Below are 27,451 nucleotides of genomic sequence, written 5' to 3' on the forward strand. Positions count from 1 at the left end.
ACTCTTGAAATCACCCTCCTCTCCTTGGGGAACCTGGGTAGTGCTGGGGATGGGGTCCACCCAGCAGGAACCATACAAGGTCAGGGCAGGTCACTTCCCCAGGGAATCCCTCTCATACCTGCATACACAGGCAGCTGGAGTGGCTTGGTGATGAGCCCCAGTCCCTTCAATATTGCACTGGGCAGTGGGTTTTATAGGGGAACGAAAATCAGTTGGCATTGGCCAAATCAAGGACCTAAGCTCAGGAGCCACACTTGCCTTAGTTCACCTGGCATGCATACTTCCCAAGGAGTCAGCCTGATGGGCCAGTTTTGTACCCTTGGTTGTGGTGTGTCTTACCTGGGCTTAAGTCAGTAAGGAATTACACACTGACCTGTTGGGAGGAATATATATATATATAAAATATATAAGTACTCTGGCCTGATTTTACAGATTTCTTCAAGTCTTTCTCTGCATTGCTCCTGAAAACAGTGTTCTAGAGCTACGCAGGATTAACTTTGGTAGTTAAAAATAAGATAAAAGTGTTCAAAATCACTTCAGGAAGTTCCAGAGGCAGTTTTCCAAGGACCAGAATTTGCTTCGGTGGAGTTCTTTGGAGCACTGTATACAGTATCAGGCTCTTCAGAGTGATGTGTTTTGAAGGACCACAGCATAACACATTTCCTTTATTTGTTAGTACTTAACAATACTGTTAGAAATAAGTATATATCTCTAAACAGGTCAGTGGTGATTAAAGATTTCCAGAACCTCAGTAGGAAAATAGTGAGGTTCCTGGGCCATGCCTGTTGAGAAGCTGGGTAGCTGGTGGAAGTACATGAGCATCCAACACTTGAAACTGTGTTGCACACATTCTTTTTGAAAAGATTCACATCTTCACATTCATACATCACAATACCCTTAACCTATTAGGAAAATTAAATGTTAACATCAAGACATTTACCTTCTAGGCCCAAATTTCAGTGAGCATCAAAGCAATATAATTATGTGCCACTTCCAAAGGTAGGCAGTCAGGGAGAGATGAGATTTTGCCTCTGTGGGCCAAACTTCTAAGTCTCCCCAGTACCTTTGTGTTGGAGGAACTTGTTTCTGATCATTGAAAGGTGGAAAACTTGGGATGCCTGGGTGGCTCAGTCGGTCAAGTATCTGCCTTTGACTCAGGTCATGATCCCAGGGTCCAGGGACTGCGCCCAGCATTGGGCTCCTTGCTCAGTGGGGAGCCTGCTTCTCCATCTCCCTCTGTCCCTCCTCCCCACTTATGTTCTCTCTCTCTCTCTCTCAAATATATTAATAAATTCTTAAAAAAAAAAGAAAGGTGGAAAACTTTCCTATGTTTTAGGCACTTTTTGTGTGTTACTCATTTAATCCTTGCAACTTGCTGGAGAGATGGCAATCAGTTTCCTATTTTTATGTATAGGAATCTGAGTCTCAGAAAAGCTCAGTGACCACCCCAAGTGTACACAACTTGTTTGTAACACAGCCAGGTCTGCCTGTGATGTCTAGACTTTTCAGTTGTACTCCCATGTCACAGACCATGAGCAACCCCAAAATGAGAACAGAGATGACATAGGGCTCTGCACCTTGAGAGGGCCAGGTCTTAGGTACGAGAAACAGACTGTCTTAACAAATGCTGAGCCCTTTACCAGTGGCTCTCAAACTTTTAAGCTTCAGGACCCCTTTACTCTCATAAAAGTTATTGGGAATTCCTCCCAATTTTCTTTACATGGGTTATATCTATCAATATTTACCATGTTAGAAATGAAAATTAAGAAAACAGTTTAAGTTCATTAATTCATTTGAAATTATAATAAACCCATGCCATGTTAATGTAACCAATATTTTTCTGAAAAGTAACTATATTTACCCAAGCAAAACAATTTTAGTGAGAAGGGTGGCACTGTTTTATATTTTGCAAATCTCCTTAGTGCCAAGCTTAATAGAAGACAGCTGGATTCTCTTATCTGCTTCTGTATTCAGTCTGCTGCTGACATCATATGCCCTGGGCTCTCTGCAAAGCTCTACTCAGTGCTCATGAGGAAATGAGGGGGAAACAGCTTAGTAACTTCTAACGATCATGAAAAAAAGTTTTTCACTGATCCTCTAAAGCATCTCAGAACCTCAGAGGTTCCCAGACCGTACTTCGAGAACTCCTGTATGACACAAATACCAAAGGGAACCACTTTTCATTAACATCACCAAGGTGCTCACTGTTATGACAGAGTCTCATGGTGGCTCAAACACAGGTGTTGGGATAAACAGGTAAGGGGTTGGATCTCAACTTCCACACTGAGCTGTGTGACATAGGCCCAGGAGCTTGTTTTGTTTCACAGTTGACATTTTTTGCACCCATTCCCTCTTGATTATAAAGATAGATATGCTCACCTGAAGACATTCGAGCAGAACAGAGACATATTAGGTTAAATTTGGGAGCTCTCCCATAATCTCCGTTATTAAATGAGAATAATAATAGTACTGATTTTGCTGGGTTGTTGTCACAAGACTGAATGAGTTAAAACAAAGTGTGTGCATGCGTGCATGCACGCATGACATTTGGAAGAATGCAAATGTCTACTGAAGATTTAGCTATGTTATTTTCAGATATCATTTACTGATATTCTCTGTGGTGAAAATCATATGCTTGTTCATCTTTTGCCGATTTTTCTATTTGATTGTCTGCCCTTTTCTTATTGATTTGTAGTTTATTTCTTATTCTGGATATGAGGTGTGTGTGTGTGTGTGTGTGTGTGTGTGTGTGTGTCAGATCTACTATCTTGCTGACTTAGGGAAAATTGCAGACTCTTAGTTTATTATTCTGTAAAACTAGGACAAAAATATGGTTGGGGTAAAATTAAATTAGATAAAAGAAGTAATCCTTGGTATAAACTATAGAGACTACACAAATAGGAATTTATGTTATCCAGCAATTTTCTCTGCAAACAAGAATTTAGGCACAGTGAGAGAGATGTATTGTTATCTACTTTTTCTCAGCATCTATACAAAAGCAAAGAAAAAGTGTTGGGAGCTCTGCAAAATAATGTTGAATAATGTTGCTGTACGACTTCCAGAAGAATAATTGCTTCAAGATAGCACATTACACATCATCAGAACTGTTGTACTCAAAGCAGATACATGATTATTCTGGGAGATTGATTCAGAAAGCATGGATGCTTAAATCAAAGTGTACTTTTTAAAAAAACAACACTCCCTTTATTGAAGTATGATTGACATACAAAAACTTTATTTATTTATTATTAATTTCTGTGGTAACACTTAACATAAGATCTACCCTTTTAACAGATTTTTAAGTATATTAACATAGCATTGCTAAGTATAGGCTCCATGCCTCACAGGAGATCTCTAGGAATTGTTTATCTTGCAAAGCTGAACCTTTGTTGCCATGGCCTAAGACCTCCCATTCCCCTGGCAGCCGCCGTTCGACTCTGTGCTTCTGTGAGCTCAACTACTGTAGATTCCTCAAATAAGTGGAATCAGGTAGTATTTGTTTTTCTCTGTCTGGCTTATTTCACCTAGGATCGTGCCCTCCTGGTTCATCTGTGCTGTCACAAATAGCAGAATTTCCTCATTTTTTAAGGCTGAATAATATTCTGAAGTGTTCAGAATAAAAAACAAAAACAAAAACCAAAGAAAGAGGCATTAGACTAGTTGGCTTTGGGGTTGCTTTGCCACAAGGGCCTCCTGTGATCCCATGGCAACCACGGGTTCTGTCTCCTCCTGTGTCATCCCAGGGTCAGGAAGGAGAATGGGTCTTGCAGGAGACCTGTGTGGTGAGCGCAGCCCCATGGGGACAGACACGGGCACTGAGTCACATGTCACGGCTTGTAGGATGCTCTCCTTGCCTCTCCCACTCTGGGAGGTGGTCAGGGCACCTGTTATCTCCTTAGTTCCTAGGAGAGAAAATTGAAACCCACAGAAACTGAGTGCCTGAGATTGGAGGGCTGAGAGTGGAGCCTGGAGGATCTTCTGCTGGCATGGGGTCTGCCTCTCCACTCTGTCCTGCCAGGCTGGGTCAGGACAGGAGTGGCCAGGTGGCAGCCTGAGGGTCTGGAATCACTGAAACCCATATTCAGATTCTGTGCTGCTTGCTGGTGATTTATTCAGAGACCCTTGGCTCAGGGTTTGGGGCTCGGGTTTGGAGATATCATTCTTCCTCCCTACAGGAATCCTAGTGTTTGACCAGTGTACCATCCAGCTCATGAGGAAAGAGACTATTGAATGCAGCTTCATCAGCTAATTCAGGATTTAAACGAGCTCAAGTGCAGTGCAGGAGGCTGGTGGCTTTGCTGTCAGTGGAGGATGTTTAGATGAGAGGGAAGGAAGTTTCCCTCCTGGGTTGAATAAGTAGGTTCTGGGTGATGGGAGTGGAGCCCCTGCATACACTGCCAGGAACATCCTAATGCCCGAGGCCAGAGAGGCATCTGGGAACCACAGCTCCATCTGCCAACTTTCTAAACCAAAGGCTCGGTCTCTGTGCCCAGTTCTCTACATCACCTCAGCATGCGCAGCAATGCAAACCCTGGGGCACGGCAGTTGAATGCAGGCTGAAATTCTGCCTTAGGCCCTCTTGTAGAAGACTCAGAGAGTAGGGCACTGTGGGTATCCTGGGGGTGGCAGGAAGGAAGGGCTAGAGGCTGGCGTGGGCACCAGGGTGTGTAGGAGACCTGGCCACTGTAGACTGCACAGGCCCTGGGTCACCTGAGCTGCACCTGTGGAGGGCCACTGAGGGGTGTCAGTGTCCTCTGCAGGCAGGTGGCTGTCCTCTGTGTTTATAACTCCAGGAGCTGGTTGCCGGGTGCCTTCTGAAGTAGGCTGGGCTGTTGTAGGCCAGGGAGGTTCTTCGTCATGGCGAACTGTAACCTGTCTCTCTTATGTCTCTCCTCGCTGCTCCTCATTCTCCTATGCAAAGCCAAGGTCTGCCTGAGTTGCGGGCTCCATGCTGGAGCCCCTGGTGAGCCAGGAGGCAGCCTCAGTCCAGGGCAGGAGAAAGGAGGGTGGGGGGAGGGCAGGCCCTGGGAGGTGAGGAGGAATAAGGTCTTGAAGGGCGAATGATACAGGTGATGGCATGAGGGATCCGTCTTTTGGTCTTCCAGTATCATAGGGTGTAAAAATGAAGGGTTATCCTTGGGACTCCTCCACCCCTGTCATTCTATCTGAAGGTGCCCTGTTCCTTTCCTGTCACCTTTTGTAATTATATCATTGTTGAATTGTGTAATCCCACCCCTGACTCACATTTTATGTTCCATGAGCTCAAGAATGATGTTCAATTCCTACTCTATATGTCCAGATGGCCTAATGCCTGAGACAGGAAGTGCTCTGTAAACATTTGTTGAATGAATGAATGAATGAATGAATGAATAGATGAATGAATGGACACTTAGCTGGACTCTAGCTTATAGAAAAGGCTGTGTACTGCACTAAGAACCTTAGATTTCATTCTTTGAGCAGTGCAGCTGGATGAAGGCAAAGAGCCCCATCTGGAGCTGAGTAGGGGTCCATGTGTGGTGGGGCACTGTCTTCATCATCTTGGGCTCCTATAACAAAAATATCACAGACTGGGTGGCTTAAGCAACACACATTTATTTCTCACAGGTTGGATGCTGGGAAATCCAAGATCAGTGCACTGGCCAATCTGGTGTCTGGTGAGAACCTGCTTCGTGGCTCATAGACAGCTGTGTCCTCACATAGCAGAAGGGGCGAGGGAGTTCTCTGGGGTCTCTGTTATAAGGCACCAATCCCATTCACGGAGGCTCTGCTCTCATGACCTAATCTCCTTCCAAAGGTCCCACCTCCAGATACCATCACAGTGGGGGTTAAGTTCAAACATGTGAATTTCGGGGGAGACACAAACATTCAGGGTGTGATGGAGAGGGGGCACCACACCCAGGGGTGGGAAGGACATAGGACATCTTGTCTCTGTACAGACTGAGAGAGCTGAGAGACACAGCCAGCGGGTGGCCCTGGGATGAAAGTGGAAGAAAGAGACCCGCTCTGGGAAGGCGCACAGCAGCCTCCTTGCTGATCTGCCGGCTGGTCCCCCGGAGTCTGCACAGAGGGCTCCCCTACCTGGCATCGTTGTGCTCTCTGGCGGTGGCTGGCTGCTGCTCAGTGTTGATTACAGTTTGAAATGCCGGTACTTCAGTCCCATGCTGCTACATACCACAGACATTCCGTTTCACTGTAATGAGGTTTCAGTTAGAATGTTGGTAAGAAGAAAGCCTTTTAATTAGATTGGTAGTAATTGAGCTCCCAAACCACAGAAGTCTTTTTCTCAGAAGCTGAAAACACAGATGCAATTAAAAGAAGGAAAGCCACCCAAATGGAACACTGGCTAATTTTAAGTCCATTAAAAACAACAACTCCTTAATAAGTTGACGCAACAGATATATGTCCTAAAAGAGTTCAATGATGCTTTCAAATAATATTGGAGATTGAACCGGAACTAGAGTACTTGTGCAGTTCAAATATATGGCTCTATCGGGGACAATTGGCTCAGTACAGAATACCAAGAAATGTTAGCTACATAACTTTTTCCACCAAAAAGACTCTGCCATGGTTTATTTTGAAAAATAGGATGTATTTTTCCTGTAACCAAACTGACAGCTTCTTCTGGATACAGCTGCGACCTGGGACCCTACTAGGATGGTGTTGCCTGTCCCTTCCCAAGCAGCTCTCTCTTTCTTTGGGATTCACATACCTCCCTGCCTGCCGATTTCACCTCTCAAAGTTGCTCAGAATTTGAGCTGCTGAGCCAGGGCCATTGATGCATCAGAGGATCGTTGCCAGCTCCTTACATGACCAACACATTTTTATTTTAATGAGAAAGAGCATTTATTTCTCATTGGCATCCCAGCTCTCTGACCACGCCCCAGCAGATGCCATGTTCTTTCTGCCATTGGGTCTGTTTTTGTATATGCCATCAGTTAACGGGGCCAGGTAATTCCTGTTGGAGGAGCTCACAGTCTCAGCTTCGAGGCACATCTGCCTGGGGGCATTAGTAAATACTTTCTCCTAAAGAGAGTGACACTTGCCAATTTACAGAGTCCTTTAGGTGGGAATTGGGGGCTGAGTTCTGAAAAACACCATCTCAGCAGAACTGTTGCATGAAACTTGCTCATTTGCTAGGCCATGTTGGGCTTGGCCAGCAGTGATAAGACCCTGCTTGCATACCAGTTGGGAAGATTGATGTTCCCCAGAATTCTCTTTAGATGTCCTGTTCTGGGGCAAAGCCATTGTTGGTACACTATCCCAAGCTCTGGTTAGAGCACAGACGTGACACCCTGCTGGATCCCATTCTCAGGTGGTTTGGGAATGTGGAAAAAGGGGCTTTGAGTCAGAAAGATCCAAGTTTGAATAGCTCCTTCAGGAGTCATCTTACCTTTCTGAAACTTGGTTTGCTTATTAGGACAGAATTTACCTTTAGGTGTGTGTCAGGGGCCAGACATGCTTCTTGGTAGATAGAAGATGAGAGAAAAGAAAGGCAGATCCATAGGGACCAGGCAGAAATGTGACCCACGCAGTGCCATTGGCCTCCAGCATGGCCGCCGGCACAGGTCATACTCCCTTTCCTGGCGGAGGGAAGCATAAGATACTTACATTTGTTTAAAACTGTATACATTCTGGTAATAAACTTGACTTTAAAAAAATGGAGGGGCGCCTGGGTGGCTCAGTCGTTAAGCATCTGCCTTCGGCTCAGGTCATGATCCCGGGTTCCTGGGATCGAGGCCCGCATTGGCATCGGGCTCCCTGCTCAGTGGGAAGCCTGCTTCTCCCTCTCCCACTCCCCCTGCTTGTGTTCCCTCTCTCGCTGTCTTTCTCTCTGTCAAATAAATAAATAAATGAAATCTTTAAAAAAAAGTTGGAATTTGTACCCAATTTTATTTTCTTAAGCATATAAATTATTGTAAAGGGTACAAAGGAAAATAAGCTAAATCATTAGCAAGTGTCATCTCTGGATGTGGGGCTGTGGGGTCTTAATTTTCTTCTTTATACTTCTTCATATTTTTAAGTACTCTATAATAAATGTGCTTACCTCTGGGGAAATGCTGCTTGCGGGTATTTGGAAGCGCTTGGCGCCTCCTAATTTCCACACACTCCAGCAGTCCCAGTAGCCCGATTCCTGCATGAATAATGGTATCACTCCCTCTTTTGTAAACCATATAAACCATATTTATGGTTCTTTCTTTTTCTTTGAAGGATGAGAAGAACCAAGTTTTAACCACCAACATTTGGCTGCAGATGGTAAGTTGAGACAATGGCAGTCCTCTGCTGTGGGTCTTCCTGCTCTTCCTTCCCAGAGGCCAGTGCTTGAAATGCAGGGGAAGCAGAGGGCCCCTGAGAAAAGCCAGGGCAGTCCTCCATCACTGCGCACATGCCAGTGTAAGTGAAATAGAACATCCGCTTTGGGGTGTTTCTCACTGCATCCTGCAGGACTAGATGCATGCTTGTATTTCACTATAGGGTGATTTGGAGACATTTTAAAAGCACTTCATGCAAGACAAATAATAAGATTAAGATCTGCATTGTCTGTAACCTGCACTAACTGGTCCCCAGGGCTCAGGGGCACCTGGCTCCCTCTCCATGCCCCTGGATGCACATATTGGAATCCTAAAGAGTTGCCTAAGCCAGAGGCCTCCACACTTAGTGCTCCAGTGGCCCCTGCAAAAGTTTTGAAATGCTATATTCCATTCATGGATTTTTAACTTGACATCTAAAATTCTCACCTAAATTTAATGAATTGCAAATGATGTCTCTTCCAGCAAATTGTAAATATTGACATTTGAAAGTAAAACTGTTAGTCTCTATTTTAAGTGGAATCTAAATGCCATAATAATTTGATGTCCATATCATTCACTTAAGAAATATATAAACAAAGCCTTCTTTAACTGCCAGATATTTCACACAGTCCCTGTCTTCTTGTACCAGCATTGCGATTCCAATTTTCACACAGAATTTTATCCTAACGTAGTATAATTTTGTGTTTGCAGGTCTTTTATTAATCACTCTGTCTTGGTTCTCTTAAATATAAATATTTACATAAAAATTATTCCTTTAGACAATAAGTGTTAATTTTTTTTTCTCCTAGATTGATTTAGGTTTACAATGATTATTGGTACGTAATTCATCAAGGTGACATTCGTCTCTCTACCAAAGATGAGGCTTTGTTTTAAATTAATTCATGTATTCATAGATGACTATTTTTTTATTATCAGAAATGAGACACTGATGTAGATTTCACCATCAGTTCTATGATTTTTTAAAATAGATGTAGTAATGTGTCATTCATAATGAAAGACATTTTGTCACAGCAGTGTTAATCAATTCCTTGAACTTCTTCCAGATGACATGCCAAAGATAATATAGTTTTATCAGGATGTATCAGCTGACAGCTTGATTACTTTCTTATTCAATTTTGTTGAAAGCAAGGAATTAAAGGAATTAAAATCCATCTGATCTTTGAAAGTTTTTGTCACCCAAGTTTTAACACATAGACACTGGTATTTTGAATTGACCCTTTGTTTGCTTCTTGGGCCGTGTCCCAAGATAGGAGTTGAGGTAAGGGAAATACGCCTTTCTTTGTAAGGCAGAAATGAGAAAAGTAAATGTAGGGAAAGGGGTACTCCCAGGGGTTTCTTGGGCGGTGAGTTTTAATGGGAATGCATGTGGAAGTTGAGGGAAAGAAAACAGATTCACATAAAGCCATCTGCTCTGTGTCCCGTGAGTACGCTTCGCTGTACATGAGATCCCTCGCAGAACCTTAGAGATTTCCCTGCAGTATTTAAAGCACCATTCTTTACCCTCCAAGCCTGTGCACACCTGCTGTAGCTTCCCTCCTTTGTCATGGGCGCAGGGTCAGCGCTCCCCTTAGAGAAGGGCCCTCCCTCTGGGGAGGAGGTTTCCCCTCCTGGTACCTGCTGAGAACCTTGCTTTCACAGTCATCCCTGTTGCCTCTAACATCATAATAGTGTCCGCAGGTTGTTCTCATTAGCATACAGACAAACCTCAGTTTGTCCCCATTAACCCTCCCCAGTGACTCTGGTTTCCTCCTCACCTTTACAGCAATGTTTCTCCAAGTGGTGCCTCCCCAGGCCCAGACTGCCCCCAGTCTCTTCCCATGCATTCTCAGTTAAACTCACCTTGCCTGGCTTGGGGTGAGCAAACCACTAGCCCCCAGGTTGCTGAATGCTTTACTATGAATAACAATTTTCCCCAGTTTCTTTTGATGAACATTTTCAAACATACCGAAAAGTTGAATTTACGGTGAGTCTATATCTTCACCTCTTAGATTCTGAAATTAGCATTTTATAATTCTCACTTTCTCCTATATTTGGCTAGCTATCCATCTTTCTATAGATCTAGCTTCTTTTTAAGTTCACTTCAAAGTAGAATAGTGGACAGTGGTCACTTTCACCCATGTGTCTTGCAGCAATTTGACTAGGGTGTCTTTCAAGGTAAAAATTTTAGGTACAATGCAATGCACAGATCCTAAGTGTACTGGTCAGTGAATTGCCAGGCGTGCTTTCAGCTCCTCAGTCCCACTCCCCTCAGGAAGCAGAACTTTGCCATCACCCCAGGTGATATCTTGTGTCCCTTACCTGCCAACACCTGCCCTAGCCCCCTACTCCCCACCAGGAGTAGAACACCATTGTTTTGCTTTTTCTAGGGATTGATTATTTTCCCCCCTCTTATCTTACTGGGTCTCTCATGAGCATTTGGTAGAGTTGATTGGTCCCTCTTCCTGAAATCCTTCTTCATTTAGTGTCTGGATACCTCTCCTTAGGTTTTTCTCCTAACTCACTCGTGACTTCTGAGTTCCCTCTGCTGCCTCTTCATGTCTGTCCAGCCATTCCTTGTTTCAGGAGTTGGAGGACCCAGTATCCTGGTTTAAGGCACCATTCAGGAGCTAACAGCACCAACCCAACTTCCTCCCTGGTGTCCCCATGCAGGAACCCAGCAGACTCTTAACCCCAGTGTGTTCCAGACCACCCTTTCTTTCCCTTTCACACTTGCCCCCTCCATAGTGATGAGAAGGAAAAATTCTCTACCCTTTAAGGTCTTCTAGTTGGACTAAGATTGAATTTACATGAGACAGATTTTTTTTTAAAGATTTTATTTATTTATTTGACAGAGAGAGACACAACGAGAGAGGGAACATAAGCAGGGGGAGTGGGAGAGGGAGGAGGAGGCTTCCCGCTGAGCAGGGAGCCGGATGCGGGACTCGATCCCAGGACCCTGGAATCACGACCTGAGCCGAAGGCAGACGCTTAACCGACTGAGCCACCCAGGTGCCCCTACATGAGACAGATTAACAGGAGAAAACAAACAAAGTTTTATTACATGCACACGGAGGCCCAATAATGATATTGAGACCTACAGAAATGACCAAGGTGGATAGTTTTTAAGCTTTCTCAGAAAAAGAGACACTAAATCTGTGAGGAATTGACAGGACAAAAGCCCTTAACTTTGGGAGCTTTAATTAGTAAGGACTTCTGAAAGGAATTTGGACTGTGCTGGGAAATTAGTAAAAAGTAACAAGGGTTGTTTCTACAGCCTTCTTGGCTCTGAATTTCCTATCTCTGGTGATAAGGATGTCTCTTTAGCTCCTGATACAGGGAGGGTATCTTTCATGGGAGAAATTTATTTCCTGCTTTCAGGGGGACAGAGGAGGGTCTGAGGGTCCTTCTTGCACAGGCCCTTTTAAGTAACTTTTATTTAAAATAATCAGTATGATGGGCATTAAGGAGGGCATGTGTTGTGATAAGCACTGGGTGTTATACGCAACTAATGAAACATTGAACGCTATATCAAAAACTAATGATGTACTGTATGTTGGGTAATTGAATGTAAATTAATAAAATAAAATAAAATAATCAGTATGACAAAGTGGAACATTTTGGGTAGCCTGACCTTGGCCTGACCTTGGCCTCTCCATTTGGAATAAATGATAGCTCCATGTCTTCATTTGCTCAGATCAGGGATGAGGCTTAACTCTTATCTTTCACACCCCCGTCTGATCTGGCAGTTTGACCTTCAAAACAGATTCGGGCTCTAACCACTGCATGTCAACACCATTGCTTCCACCCTGGTCTAAACCAGCATCATCTCTCACCTATGTTATTGTGGAGATTCCTAGCCCAACTTTATGTTTCAGCCCTTACCTCTCCTAGTGATGTCTGTTCTCAATATACCAGTCAGTATGATCCCAAAAAGAGAAGATGAACGTTCAGCCACAAGCCTCATTGGCTCTGGTCCTTCCAGGGGCTCCTGTCTCACCCAGTGGCAAGCTGAAGTCCTTGATGTGGTCTCTGACTCTTTCTGCCTGGCCCTTGCATCTGCCACATCCCCTCCAGCCTTCTTCTTGCCGTGGTCCCTGCCCTGCTTGATGCCCTCACACATCACCCAAGCACACACCCACCTCAGGGCCTTTGGACTTGCTCCCCCTACCTGGAAGGCTCTTTCCCCAAGAACCACTTGCCTTTCTCCCTTGCTTCTTACTAGTCTCTTCCTGAAGATCACCTTTTCAGTGAGGTCTTCTCTGAGTCCCTGGGTACTGTCTCAAACCCTCCCCTACTCCCCCAGCCCATGCCATTCTCCTTACCTGGTGTCTTTGTTTGGGCTGCTATAACAAAATACCATAAACTGGGTGGATTATCCACAGCAGATATTTATTTATCACAGTTCTGAAGGCTGGAAGTCCAAGATCATGATGCCACCATGGTTGGGTTCTATTCAGGGCCCTCTTTTGAGTTGCCTTTGTATTGTGTTCTCACACGGTGGAGAAAGATTGAGCTAGCCATTGGCCTCTTTGTATAAGGGCACTAATCTCATTTGGGAGATCTCCTTCCACATGATCTAACCACCTGGTAAAGGCCCTCCTCTGGCGTTCCTCACATTGGAATTAGGGTTCAACATAGCAATTTGAGGGAACACAAGTGTATATCCATAATTTCACTTCATTTTGTTTCTGAAGCTCTTGTCCTATCCTTTGTTTACTTGTTCTCAGGCTCTGGGTCTTCCTCCAGCAACTGGAATGTGTACACCAGGAGGGCAGGAGTCCAGTTGCATTTATTCACTACTCTACCCCCAGTAGGCACTGAATACCTTTTGTGGAATGAATGAATGATACAGAAAACTCAACCTAGGAAGGGATATCATGATACAAAATAGAGCCAACTACAAATAACATCTGAACACTGTAGTGTAAGGTTGAAGCTCTGGGAATTCTGGGAGATAATGCAAATGTTTACTTTTTAACATAAAACCAGACATTCCCCATGTCCTCTACGGTACAGAGCTACTGTTGACATTTTTCTTATATAGAGAGAAACACCTAATATGCTCACTGCATGTTAGGTCACAGACAGGTCTGTCTTCCTGATGCCTACATCCCTTTTCCCACAGTAAGCAAATGATCTTCAGTGTCATATACGACTTGGCAAATGTTTTTTTCAAAGGGTGTTGCTTTCCAGGAAAATAGTAACCAGATTATTACTTATTGCATTGAGTTCAGGGGCTCCATAAATAAACATGCTTGCTTTGGAGGATGTCACTGGAGACTTCTAAATTTCTCTCAAGCACAGCTTATTTCTAATTAATTCTTGCACTTACAGAAGTGTCTACAACTTCATTTGTTCTAAACTCACATTTTTATCTCACTTACCTATTCAACAAATCTTTTTGAGCACCTGCTCTATGGAAGGCCTTGAACTGGGTCATGTGAGGGGGACCCAGAAGTTGATGAGACCCAGTTTCTTCTCTTAAGCCATTTATAATCAGGCTGTGCAATTTACATTCTAACAAAAAGGTTAAAATATTGTGACCAAATGACTCCCTAGAGATATGGCAGGAGGCAGGCTGGTGGTGTGGACGGTGGAGTTCACAGGTGGGAAAAATCTCTGCTTTACAGAAATGGAAGGGAGTGAAGGAAAGGCACAGACTCTTCTAAATGTGAAGATCAGGGAGCAGAAGACCAGGGCAGAAATATGGACAGGAGGGGACAGAAAATCAAGGAAATTGCCTTCAGCAAATTTTCTTTCCCAGAGCTTCCTGTTGCTGAATTGCTGTTCTGAAAATCTGAATCTACATAATCTTTTACCAGGGGCATTTAAACTCTGAGGTAATATTCTGCAAATGAGAGATTTTCTATACAGTCTGAATAGAAGGGAAGGGAAGTAAAATAAATTAATTAATTAGATTTTCTTTTGACTTAACAGTTTGTTATTGTGTTTTCCTTTCTTTCACTTACCCTTGATTTGGTAGGACTTCCCAGTTATTTAGATAACCTGAAGGAAGAGAAAATTGCTGTTCTGTTTACCTCTTCTTATTCCTAGGAGGAAGCAGTTGGCGTATTTTCTCTATAGATTAGTTTTATCATTTTGGGAGGCCTGTCAGATATAATCTGATTTAACCTATGAGAAGAAATGGAAGAAGCATTTCAGTTTCTGAGGAGACAGTTGAGCCATCCAAAGACTTGCCTGTGCTTTTCAAAAGAATCTGGCCTCTCTTATTTTGGAATTTTGACCATTCTTCTGGCTCTACGTTTCTCATCCTTCTTATGTTCTCTATTTTCTACTTCCTGATTCTAATTATGGAATGAATAGTATTCACATTGTAGAATGTTAGGTTGTAAACCATGTTTATTTCTAAAATGTTTACCTTTTTAATCTGCATTTTCTACCACTTCATCTCTGATACATAGAAATACTGCATGTTACATTCATACACAAGCCGGCCAGTGGCTTGCTTAGGGCCCTCATAACAACCCATAGTTAATGATGATTTCAATCATTATGTCATACTGACAGAAAAGAATTGTCAGGGACAGGAGGAAGGAGGAGGCCCACTTTCTTCATCTGAAATCAAAATAGTTGACTAGAAGAATTTTCAAAACACATATGTATGGAGTTTTCTGACACCAAGTACATGCTCTTTCACACCAACAACCAATTCTGTCATTCTCTGGACACAAACTGGGTGTCCACCCTTTCAGTTCTATTCTGATCCTCTCTACCTGGAGTTAGCATCAGATCCTACAAGTTAAGGACTCAGTCCCACAAGACTGCCCCCAAATCGGGTGCCACCTGCAAAGGGGGTGTCCAGGCTACCCACACTTCCGTCCAGCTGAGGTCAAATTCAGAACAGCTTATGCAGCTCAGGAAAACACTTATATTTACTGATTTATTATAAAGAATACTGGTCAGGAACAAGTGAATGGAAGAGAGGCATAAGGCAAGGTGTGGGGGAGGCACAGAGCTTTTCTGCCTTCTGTGGGCTAGTTACTGTCCTGGCACCTGTTCACCAATCTGGAAGCACTCTGAACCTTGTTGTTCAAGAGTTTTTATAACCCAGTCTCCATTCTCTCTCCTCTGCCTGGATATTAAGGTTGGGAGGGGCTGAAAGTTCCTACCCACTAGTCAAAGCTTGGTCTTTCTGATGACCAGCTGCATGCTGGCAACCTGAGGTGATCTAGGGGTCCCACCTTAAGTCACCTCACCTCATTAGAAACCTCTGGTGGGCTCAGAAGGAACTCTATGTGAATAACAAGAGACACTCCTATCCTTAGGGAATTCCCAAGGTTTTAGAAACACTGTGCCAAGAACCTGGGACAGACCAATTATGTTTTGTATTATACCATATGTACTTTTTTTTTTAAAAAAAGAAAATGTTCTCTTTCTTCTCTCTCACTCTCCTGCTATAAATATTTCCATGCACGTGCATGCATACACACTTGTTTCCTATGGGCTCAATGTAGGTGCTAATGAGGCCAGTTCTCAGACGCATGGAAGAATTGGGGTTCCTGTGGTGTGTTTCAGATCCAGGACCCCTTCCTTCCTTTTATGTCCCTGTAACAACCCTACATAATCATATCTTGAAGATTTAATGAGAGGGGATCCCACAGAAATAGGAAGAGAAGGAAAAGCAAAGACTCTTCCAGATGATCTGGGAGTATTGATCTGAGACTAACTCCAGGTAGAGAGGATCAGAATAGAACTGAATGACTGGACACCCAGTTCCTGCCCAGAGAATCAGAGAACTGGTTGTTCGTGTGAAAGACAGTATGTACTTGGCGTGGGAAATCTCCATACATACGTGTTTTGAAAAGTCTTCTAGTCAACTGTTTTGATCTCAGATGAAGAAAGTGGGCCTCGTTTCTAGGTTGACACTTATTATCAGGTACCCGATGTGCCAGGCTCTGTCTGTTAGGAAGATTTGTTGCAGGACCTCTGCCTTCCAGGGACCTACTATCTGAGTGGGGAGTGAGTGCTTTGAGAGGATAGAAAACCTCTTTCTGGAACGTGATTGTTTACAAGCCCTTTTACATATTCATTCTTCAGAAATGTTCATGGAAACCTGTGGGGTCCTGGGCTCTGATCCCGCTCCCAGGGCTCCCTGTGCCCAGTTGATGGTGCTTCTGTACCTTTGGCTAAAGCCTGCTTATTACAGCTCTCCTGTCCTGTAGTATCTTGTGAGATGGAGGAATCCCTCTTCTTCTTTTTCTTTCTTTCTTTTTTTTTTTTTTAAGCCATCATTTGTCACATGCCTACCAGGGCCACGTGACTGACTTGCTGCTGTACACATTTCATCCTTACAGCACCGCCCTGCCCTGTGAGGAAGCCACAGCTCAGAGAGGGGGTTTACCTTGTGAAAAAACAAAATGCAACTGAGTAAGCTTGAAGATCTGATTGGCTTTATTAAATGATTGATTCGTGAGTCGGGCAACATCCCATCCAGCAAGTAGAGAGGAACTCCCAGGAGTTGTACAAAATGGAAAGTTTTTATAGGATGGAGGGCAGGGCAAGAAAGTTATAAGCAAGAGAAAAGAAAGGATTGTTTCAGGCAAGGTCACCTTCCCTTAGGGGAAAGGGCAGGGGGCCTTATCAAGCAGATCACCTCATGTGATGAAGAGGGCCATGTGACAGTTGACCTCATTGATGCTGATCAGAAGAGTCCTGACTGACCCTTTAAAGCTTACAATTCTGGGGGTGATTGAAACTGCAGGTAAGTATTAAGCCCAAGTTTGGTGACTTGGCCTAAGTAATTTGGAGCCTGTGTTTTTTTGTTTAACAACCTGCTTGAGCTCACACACCTGGCTCTGCCACAGCCTTGGTGAAAACCCGGGTCTGCCTGATTTCCACCTCTCTCTGCAGCCCACCTTTTCTGTCCTGTGGGTTGGGGAGACCCAGCATGGCTTTCAAGTGAGCAGATGCAAGGCATCTTCTGGGATGATGAACAGCCCACTTCCTTGTGGTGGGAAGTCTGCCAGTGCAAAGAGATGGGATTGGAAGAATCAGCCATGGTAGAGCCTACTGATCACTCTTCTTGAAGTCAAATAATGCAGTCCTGAGTCCTGACCCAGTGACTGACTGAAAGGATGTTGCTTCTCTGTGCCCCAGTCTCCTCTTGTAAATATGAGTAGTTGTCATGCTGGCATTCCTGGATCTTGGCAAGCGAGGTGTACACATGACACGGAGCAAAGAAAATGGTCAGGATACATGCCCATGGGACATGTGCAGCTAAGATCATGAGTGAGTCAGGTAGGGGGAGATGGCTGGGGAGGCATCCTGCAGCTCACACGTGGTGCCATCAGAAGAGGCTGAGGTTTGACCAATCAAGCACTTCCACTCCCTGTCTTCCCTCCCTGCTCTGCCCATCATTTCTGTAGGCAGGGGAGATGGGCATTTGCCTACCATGCTCACCTTCATTCTGGGAGCCCTATGACCCTGATTAGCATGGTGGTGACAATGACAGTGACAGGCTCTGTGATAGTCACCAACCCGGAGAAGCATCCCAGGGTAAGATGAGATCCTAGTAAGGAAATCACAGGTGTTGGGTACGGAAGGGGTCATCCCCAGGACAAAAGAGGAAAAAGAATGGAGCTCTGGGCCAATGGTGCAGAGACAGAGCAGGCTGGAGCAAACACAGTTTGGTTGATGCCCAGGCATTCCTGCAAACCAGCTTCAACAGACTGGCCCTCTGGGAACTGTCCTTCCCCTCTCCTTTTTTCCCCTCCCCTTCCCTCCACCAACCACCAACATTAATTAGAAATACCAGTTTGGTGGCTTTCTCTCCAGCACATTGTACATTGACAAATCTTCATTCTCAGAGGCTCATGGCTTTTTTTTTTTTAAAGATTTTATTTATTTATTTGCAAGAGAGAGAATGAGAGACAGAGAGCATGAGAGGGAGGAGGGTCAGAGGGAGAAGCAGACTCCCCGCTGAGCAGGGAGCCCGATGCGGGACTCGATCCCGGGACTCCAGGATCATGACCTGAGCCGAAGGCAGTTGCTTAACCGACTGAGCCACCCAGGCGCCCGAGGCTCATGGCTTTAAAGTGACATTACTCACCTGGTTAATCCCTCTTGTCTGACTTCAGATGGTCCCAGAATGGGACAGCCTTTCTGGATACTTGCCTGTCCTCTCTAGAGGATGGTGGGATCTCTGGGACATGCTCTGGGATCCACTACCACTTGGCTGCAATTCCCAACTCTCAACAGCTTTGAAAATTAAAGGGCTTTTGTCCCCCTTGATGTTGTTTTGGTAACTTTGCATCAGACTCATGGAGTTTAAAAATCAAACTGAAATAGATATGCAGGGGAGGCACTTATTTTTCTGACTTAGTATCAGTATGCATGTTTTGCTGCAGAAATAGCGATATGTTTGATTATGGGGAGTTGTCTTGGTCCCAGCTGGAAGTGTTGCATCACATACCTTTCTAAGTCTAAGAAGGTCTGAGCTCCAGAGTACAGGTGGCCCCAGGGAGACTGGATACAGGATGGGCCTTTACTGGGGTCTGCCCTGATTATGGCACATATATAGGAGTTGCTAAGTCCAAATGGGCCAGCTCTGCAACCCTGGCTTGGTGGTGCTGTTTGTATAGCAGCTGCCGGTGAGATCCTACCTGACCAGTCTTTATAGAGCTAGTGGACCCCAGGTAGGGCTGGGCTGTGTGGTCCTGGGACAAGGGACCCCAGGCATGGGCCTTCGTCTGGCAGAAGTCACTCAAAAACCAACTTAAGGCCTGGCCCCGAGGAAATGCACCTGTTCTGGTGTGTTTATGACTATGTCCTGAGTCCTCATCTGCACCCTTGTCTTGATTCAGTGTTTGACCACCAAGGCTGAGTGTTAGCATTTTTGGGTTGTGGTATCAGAAGTGCTATTCCTGCATGAAAATATGAATTCCAGTCCAAAAACACACCCCTCCTTCGAAGGTTCTGAGAGGTTCCCCAGCAGCTGCACAAGATTGTTTCATGGAAATAAATATTCTCCTTTTTTTTCCAGCTTAGTTCGTATTTCAGTTGAAATAAGTGAATTTATTTTTCCCAAGTGTCCTTTCAGTGGAGAACTTTGAAAGCAAAACAGTCATTCATTTGGCTAGAAAAACCCCATCTGCCGTGGGAGGGGAAGGCTTGGGGCCTGCAGTGGACTGGAATTAACTTTAATGCTACCGTCTGAATGTGGTCCTGGTGACAGCAGGATCTTAAATGTGATCTTTTATGCTATTCACGGTCATTTTGGAAGAGATTATTTAATTCCCAGCTTATATTTTGTAGATAACAATTCAATTATGTAAATAAGTATCTGGATCTCGTTTTGGCTTTGAATGTATCTAAGGATCTTGTAGAAGAAATACTAGTAGGCAGGGAAGCAAAGAGCTGTTAATGTCATTGTCTCAGTCCTGGACAGATCACTATTTACAATGGAATGTGTCAGAATATCCGGGCGTGAAGACTGTTCGTTTCCCAGATGGCCTGATTTGGAAGCCAGACATTCTTCTCTATAACAGGTAAGCACATTACACAAAAAGGAAAAATGATTTTATTCTTGCATACATGTAACAACCAAGCATATTTGCATATTTTATAGAAACGCCAGACACATTATCTGTAATTTGGGATCCTTGCTGCCCATGATGCTTCGTGAATGGCCAGGCCTTTGAGAAGCCTTCTGTCCCCTTCTCCCGTGTTCTCTGCCTTGGCATGCAGGCTTGCATTACTTAGCACTCTCCCCATGATGACCATGTCCATAGAGCTGTGCGTTATAGGTACACATATACTTTTGTGCATATTGGCACTGAGGCATTTTTGCATGTGGAAGTACCTTTGCACCTGAATGGCAGCAGTTATGGTCACAGCATAAGTTGCTGGCCCGTGGCATGCATGACTGGAATCCACTGTTTGGACCCAGCTCCTCATTTGATGCATTCCCCAATGTGCATTGGGAGAGCCCTGCTGCCAGTAGCTGAGTGCATGAGGATTGTCACCTCTAGCTGAGCTTGGAAGCTTGTGACGCTGGTCGAATATGTGACAGAAGGCACATAACAGTCATATTCTAATAGTCCTGCTTCTGAGGTCAGGAAATGAGGGATACATCAGTAATCCAGGACAGTCTGATTTGTAGACCAGATGCCCAAAAGGCAAGTATTCAGGCAAGGTAAATTTCTAGAAGCACTAAAATTTTTGGCTAAACTACATAATCAAAATTGGGATCCAGAGCACCTCTTCCCCATAGGGTCCAGAGTATGATAACGAGTTTAATATAAAAGAAAGATATTTCCTAGTGGTGACTGCTGCCTTTGGTCTTACCTAGAAGAGAAGGAAGCCCCATGCCTTCCTGACTTAGGAAACAGCGTGACCATTGGCCACTGCCCGTGGTTTTCACAGAGTGATTCTGGGACCAGCTGACATGTTTGTCCATACTGACTGCTTCTAGGAGGCTGGGTGATTCTTTATCTTGTATCAGCTATTAATTTAATTTGCTGGCAGTTACATTTCATTTGAATCATTGGGCCTGTTTCTAGAAGAATATTATTCCCTCCTGATTTGCTGCCGCTCTTCAGCTTCTGACACCTGAGTTTTGCAACGTGTCTAAAATCAGAGTAAGTGGTCCCCTACTGAGTAGGTGAAGCCCATGAAATCCCATGGCTCATCTTTGGGTCATCAGTGTCCCAGCACTGCCATAATAAAATACCACAGACTGAATGACTGAAACAACAAAAATTTGTTTTCTCACAGAAATGTATTTTCTTCTGGAGGCTGGAAGTCCAAGATTAAGGTGTCGGCAGGTTTGGCTTCTTCTGAGGCTCCTCTCCTGTAACTTGTAGATGTCTACCTTCTCCCTGTGTCTTCACATGGTCCTCTCTCTGTGCCTGTCTGTGCTCTCTAATCTCTTCTTGTGAGGACAACTGTCATATTGGATTAGGGCCCACTCTAATGACCTCATTTTAACTTAGCTACTTCCTTAAAGACTCTTTCCAAATACAGTCACATACTGAGGTACTTCAGCATATGAACTTGGACTTCCACGTGTGAATTTTGGGGGGAACACAGTTCAGCCCCTAACAGGGCCATTGCAGTTGACTACTTAAGGACAACGAGTCAGGATTGGAGAAGTCAGGGTTGTGAATCTTAGCTGTAATATTTACTGTGTGTATAACTGAGCAGTTAAGTCCTGGACTCCTGCTTTGCAGAACGGGGGAGATGCCAGCTTCACAGAGTTTGGAAGGGATCACTCTATGGATGTACCTCGCACGCTTGGTGTGGTACTTGGCAAAGACCAAATGACAGTTGTGCGTTTACAGGCACGGTAATGAGGATTTCTGCTCAGAGTAAGATGGTAGGACAATTCAGAAGGAAATGTCAGTAAGGGTTTTGCATTGTGCCTCACTTAGTTCTTTTTCATTTGAAGTCAAGAATAAATATTATAATGTGGTAGAATCCTAATAAGGCTATAGAGATGTTTCTTGTGTCTTATATGCAGGACCTCAAACTCTAATAAATAAAATGTTTGATGATTCGAATGTTCTGGCTCATGACGAGTTACCAAGAATTCTATATAAACTGAATTTCAAGGAACAAAGGTACAGTCTCCACCTGCTGTCCCCAGGGAGCAGGCCCCTAGAAATAATGCTACGCCCCACGTGTGACCCAGCCGACGGTCCCAGAACCCCTCTCATGTTTCCCCTTGAGCTCTAAGTAACTATCTTTTTCTTCCCCCTCTTCCCCATCTCCCTGTCGGCCACATCCGCTAGCTTCTATCACGGAGTCTGTCGAGGCTGCCTCCTCTTCTGCTTCAGTTTTTCTGAGAAATGGGATGTCGAACCTCCTTTCTGAAGTAACTGTTAAGTGTATGGCTTGCATGTCCACGCAAACATGGTGTGACATAAGCAGGTGACAGAATGTATTTTAAGGCATCATAGACACAGTGTCATTTATCTTTTGCTGCTTGACAGACTACCCTGAACTTAGTGTCTTAAAAAAAATGTATGCATATTACTTCTCACCAGGCTGTGGACCGACTGGATCCATGTGACTGCCTGTCTGTGCATGTTAGCTTTTGGCAGAAAGCAGGGGGCTGGGGCTCAGACAAGCTGGAATGTGGAGGGTCTTAACCCCATGGCTGGTGGTGGTGGCAGCTGCTGGTGGGAGCTCAGCTGAGGCTGTCACCTCTGCTACTTCAGCTCCCTCTAAAAGCCTTTCCACTTGGCACAGGCATCCGCCAGGGTGGTGGCAGGGGGTGCTCAGAGAAGAAGGAAATGAGGGCCACCAGGCTCTGTAGGGACTGATCCTAAAAACCCCAGAACGGTCCCTTCACTACACTCTGTTGGGCAGAATAGGCAGGGGCTCAGCCTGGATCAGGGGAGCAGAAGTCAACCTCACCTCTCCACGGCACACAGGGAGGGAGGGAAAAGAAGACAAAGGTATGCTCTGTGGAAGGGGAGTGGTGAAGCGGGAAGGCCAGATTAGAGTGTTGTGGGGGGAGGGGATGAAAGACCAAAACAGACATTTGTAATGAAGGAGCACTCAGTTAAGTGCACCCTGGAGGGACCTGTAGGAGGGAGAGAGAGAGCACAAGGTTGGCAAGCAGAGAGAGTTTCCAAACAAAAAGTGATCCCCTTATCCCCTGACTCCATTCACTGGCTTACCTCTGCTGTATGGACACAAGTCACAAGGCCTGGCCAGCAGGTGGGAGTGGCTGGGCCCACCCCCTGCAGCTGCCTCTTACACCTGCTGCTCCCCAGCTAGAAGTTTGTCTTTCAGTTCCTTGGTGTGTCTGGACTCTTTTCCACTACAAGACATCTTCATGAGCTCCCCTCTTGACATGGAATATTCACCCTTCTGTCATCCCGTGGGCTTCAGCTTGACACCCTATCCCACTGAGTCCCTGGTGTGTGTCTCTGTCATGCTCTGTCACAGAAAGGGGTCCCTGTCCCCCATAGCACATGGGGTCTGCCATCTCTCTGGGGGTCTAGAGAGTGCTTAATAAATATTTGTGCACAGACAGGATGGAAGGAGGAAGGGGGGATGCAGGAATAAGAGGAGGTGGGAAGAGGATGGATCCATGTGACGTGGGTGCTGCTAAGAACAGCAAGAGAAGAAAGGAAAGAAATCATATTGGCAAGCTGGAAAATATGAACCTGTGACAGGGCCAAAAAATTGACACAGGAAGTAGCAAAAACAGGCTTGAATTTAATAGGATCCTGACCTTCTGGTATTCTGTTATTGGGGATTTTGAGAGATGTTGAGCTTAATACTTTCTGCCAGCTTCCAGGCACTCCAAATGGTATGTTCTCTCAGTGGGCTGGCGTAATGGTTCATTAACATGTTGTGTTTGCAGGGGGGAGCTTTTCCTTAAGGAGGGGGGCATGCCATCATTCTGTGTAAGCCACGGTTTTGAAAGGGGCATTGATTCAGGTTAGGGGAAGCATCACAAACATGTCCATCACATTTCTTGCTCTATTCTGGTTTGATAATGGAGTCCAAGTGTGAACCACTAATGGTTTTGGGGATATGATGCATTTTCTGTGCTTTGACGAGGCTGGGTCACTGCAAAACAGCCATCTCTGCATCATTTCTGGGATGGGCTGGTTTATTTCCCTGATGGATGGTGAACAAGTTACAGTGCGGCCAGCCAGCTGGCTGGTGGCTCGGAGGAGAGGACCGGCGCTGATAAAAGCATCCCTGCCGGATGCTGATCCCAGTAGTTTCTTGGTTGCTTTATTCTGCTTTACTTAAAGCTTGCAGTTCAAGGATTTTTCTGAACACAGTCTTGCTCAAAGTGAGTAGCAGTTGTGGATAGCTTTCCATGATTTTCCCATTCGGATGGAATGAAAGGCGTCACTTATCAGTGGTCGGCTTGCAGAAGAAAGCCTGAACCACAGTGACAGCTTCGCCTTCCCTGCAACCACAGGCAACTGCCACAGCCTCTCTGGGCTTCTCCATCCTTGAGCTGCTCAGTCAGTCATAATAGTGGAATCTTTGTTGATGAATGTATTTGAAGATGTTTTTGTTAGCTCTGTATTTTTAGGACAACGTGACGTGTCAGCCATCTCTTTCTTACAGCCTGTGCAAAATTGCATTTGCATGTCTGCAGGCTCATGTCTGGCTCTGAGACTACAGCCCCCTGACTATAACCCTCTTCCTGTCACATATTCCCATGACCCTGTACCTGATAGCAGAGCCTGGGGAAAGGGTGATGTGTGCAGGACATGCCTGGGTGCAGTGTGATCCAGCCGATGAGGGCCAGTAATTGTGTGCTGATCAGTGAGTCACCAGTGAAATAGAATTTATTTCCTTTCCAAGTGTCTTTGGTTCCCCCCCGGAAGTCAACCTATGACAAGTATTTCAGCACATGGTTTATTTGGGAGGGGAAGCAAGACAGAGAAGGGAGGAAAGCCAATATAGGATGCATTAAAAAGCAAGCTATTGCTCTGGGCAGTGGGGCCCATTCCCACTGGAGACCTCTGGGGTGTTTATCGGCAACTGCCTTCTGTCTGTCATAGGTTGACGACTGCTTCCAGGAATGTCAGCTCCCTGACACCACCTCTGCTTGCCTTCCCCATGCACAGACCAAGTGTGCGCTGGTGGCCAGAGCCTCAAGCCGGGCTGCTGATGCCTGGAATAGGCAGCTGTCAGGGCCTTGGGCCTGGGGAGGACAGCTGTCGGCATGGTCAGCTACAGCGCAGAGAGTTTCACACTCAAGTTTCAGTTGTTGTCACCTTGGCCTGACTGAAGTTCCAATCCAGTTCCTCCTCCTGATGGGGAAGGCGGCAATGATGCAAGTAGAAAGGAGAGCATGATAAGGACTAGGTGGGTTTCTCAGTCAAAGCAGAGAGGAGACAGGTAGGTAGCAAAGGTAACAGAGAAGAGCTGGGACCAACATCCTTGAGTGGCCATAGCCCCACTGTGGGCTTCATGTGTTATGGTTTCACATCAGTCCACATATGGAATGGGATCTTAGGGAACGGATCTCTTATTCAATGTTGTCACTGTTAATGCCTCTTGGAGGAGGTTAATGGGTTGGTGCTCAAGGGCCCATAATGCAGGCATGGCTGGTGTGGGGGTGGGCCTGGGGGCAGGAGGCCATCACTGAAAGGACATCAGTAGCAGCTCTTGGATGCAGCAGGAATCTCCAGTTGAGCAAAGGTAATTTTGCAGCTTTGGACCTCCCAGGGAACGAGGTTTTAGGATGTGCTGTTACAGCATTATCTGCATTATCAAACATTCAGATCTAATCTGGAGGGAGGCTGTTTCTCACAAGGTATGATTGGAAGAGGTTGGAGCAGTCATCTGTTTTCAAGAAGTGAGCGGAACTGGGCACCTGGGTGGCTCAGATGGTTAAGCATCTGCCTTCGGCTCAGGTCATGGTCTCAGGGTCCTGGGATCGAGTCCCGCATCAGGCTTCCTGCTCCTTGGGAGCCTGCTTCTCCCTCTGCCTCTCTCTCTCTCTCTCTGTCTCTCATGAATAAATACATAAAATCTTTAAAAAAAAAAAAAAAAAAGAAGTGAGCGGAACTGGCCAATCCATGTGTGCATCTCTAAAGCTATCCTCTGAACTGTCTGCCCAAACCTCCCCTTTCTTACCCCTGTGCCTTTGATATTTGTTTTTAATTTGTTCATTCACTGAACCAATATTTAGTGAAGGCTTATGTGCTGTTATCACAAACTGTCCTAGGATCTGAGGACACAGCAGCAATCAAACCAGACAGAAATCCCTGCTCTCTAGAGAAAGGGAGAGAGAGAAGAGGGGAGCACACACGCCAGATTATACGGGATCCAAGAAAAAGAAAGCAGGGAGAGCACATAGGGAGTGGTAGAGCCATGGGTAGGATGTGAGGCCAACAGAAGGTCCAGAAGGAGGGGAAACATGTCATATGGCATCAGGGAGGTGAACATTCTTGATGGAAAGAATAAGGCCTATCAGGAAAGGTTGTGAAAAGCCTTGAAATGTGAGAACAAAACAGACAAGGGAAAGATGACCAGGGGGCCTATGGCCTGCTCTGTGTGGTCACATGCACCTTCCAGGTTAGCAGAAACTATCTCAAACTCTGTCATGGTCTTTGAACTACTTTTCAACTGTGTATGTTCTAGGAAACCGATAGTAATGCAAATGATTTCAGTGCATAGAGAAGCAAATGGATTTTGTCTGATGGACTGATTCCTCTGTTAACTGATCTGATCTGCACCCCTGATTGCCTTTGTATGTGTCCGCTTTTTGGATGCTCCTTGGAATTGGTTTTTGACACCGTGCCTCTTTCCCTTGTTAATTAATGACATAAGTAAAAACTTTGACACATGTTCATTTTATATTTTGTGCAAGTATCATGCTTTTATCTTTGAGAAAATTTATCTTTTTTGATTACCCCGAGACAGGAACATGTCATCTGGGTCTGTCCAGGAACACGAGGTGGTTGTGTGGCTGGAGTGCATGGGTGGAGAAGGTCAGAGACACGGCAGGATGTGGCCCAAGTGTTGGAGGTCTTGGTTTTTATCATGAGTGAGATGGGAGAGGCTCTCATCCTTTTTGTAGAATTTCATCTCTTTCTTGCTCTGAATAATTGTCAAAATACTTATTTGTATTCTCCTTCTGCTATCAACTGATTCCCATCCAATGGTTGTTTTGGCCAGAAGTTACCTGGTCTCTGCTTGTATACTGCTCCCAGCCAATGGCAGTGGATGTGTTTTGCTTCTGTTATTTCCTCTAGCTTCTTGGTCATGTTGGGGAGGGGGGAGGTCACGTGAACACATGTCGTCATTCAGCCACTGTCAACCCAGATACTTGTCTGCTTCAAGCTGACTCAGAGGCCAGCCTGTCTGCACTGGACATCATAGACTGTCCCTACTGGACCTTTAGCACCTCTGCCTGGTTCCACTCTCTCTGCAAAGGGCTGGATGACTCCAAAGTCAGTCTTCAGCATCCACATTTCTCAGGACAGGAAACTGGTGCTCAGGGAGGTTCAGCCACTTGCCCAAAGCCCCCAGCAGGGTGTGCCCAACTCGAGTCTGATGTACCTCAGGCTGGCCTGCCTCTGGTCATACTTTTAGAGCTCCTTTATTTTTCTACAAAGCGAAATAATTCCTCTCTCCCTCCCTCTGAGTTGACTCTACTTTTAGACCTTCTCTGGGACTCTCTTTTGTCTTTTATTCTGAAAAGGTGAGTCTGT

At 45.2% G+C, this 27,451-nt stretch overlaps 1 protein-coding gene across 2 annotated transcripts in view; it reads left to right on the forward strand.

Moving 5' to 3' along the window:
• Positions 1–27,451, forward strand: part of LOC118554937 (neuronal acetylcholine receptor subunit alpha-7) — a 127,879-nt gene that overhangs the window by 44,611 nt on the left and 55,817 nt on the right. Inside the window, exons 3-4 of one of the 2 annotated variants that reach the window (XM_078078990.1) lie at positions 8,209–8,253; positions 19,686–19,795. In XM_078078990.1, the coding sequence (XP_077935116.1) occupies positions 8,209–8,253; positions 19,686–19,795 (155 nt within the window). Of the gene's footprint in view, positions 1–8,208; positions 8,254–19,685; positions 19,796–27,451 lie in introns of those variants that run through there. The other variant, XM_036122791.2, reaches the window with a different exon arrangement.

Source organism: Halichoerus grypus, chromosome 8 (genome assembly GCF_964656455.1).
Source record: "Halichoerus grypus chromosome 8, mHalGry1.hap1.1, whole genome shotgun sequence".
Classification (NCBI taxonomy): domain Eukaryota; kingdom Metazoa; phylum Chordata; class Mammalia; order Carnivora; family Phocidae; genus Halichoerus; species Halichoerus grypus.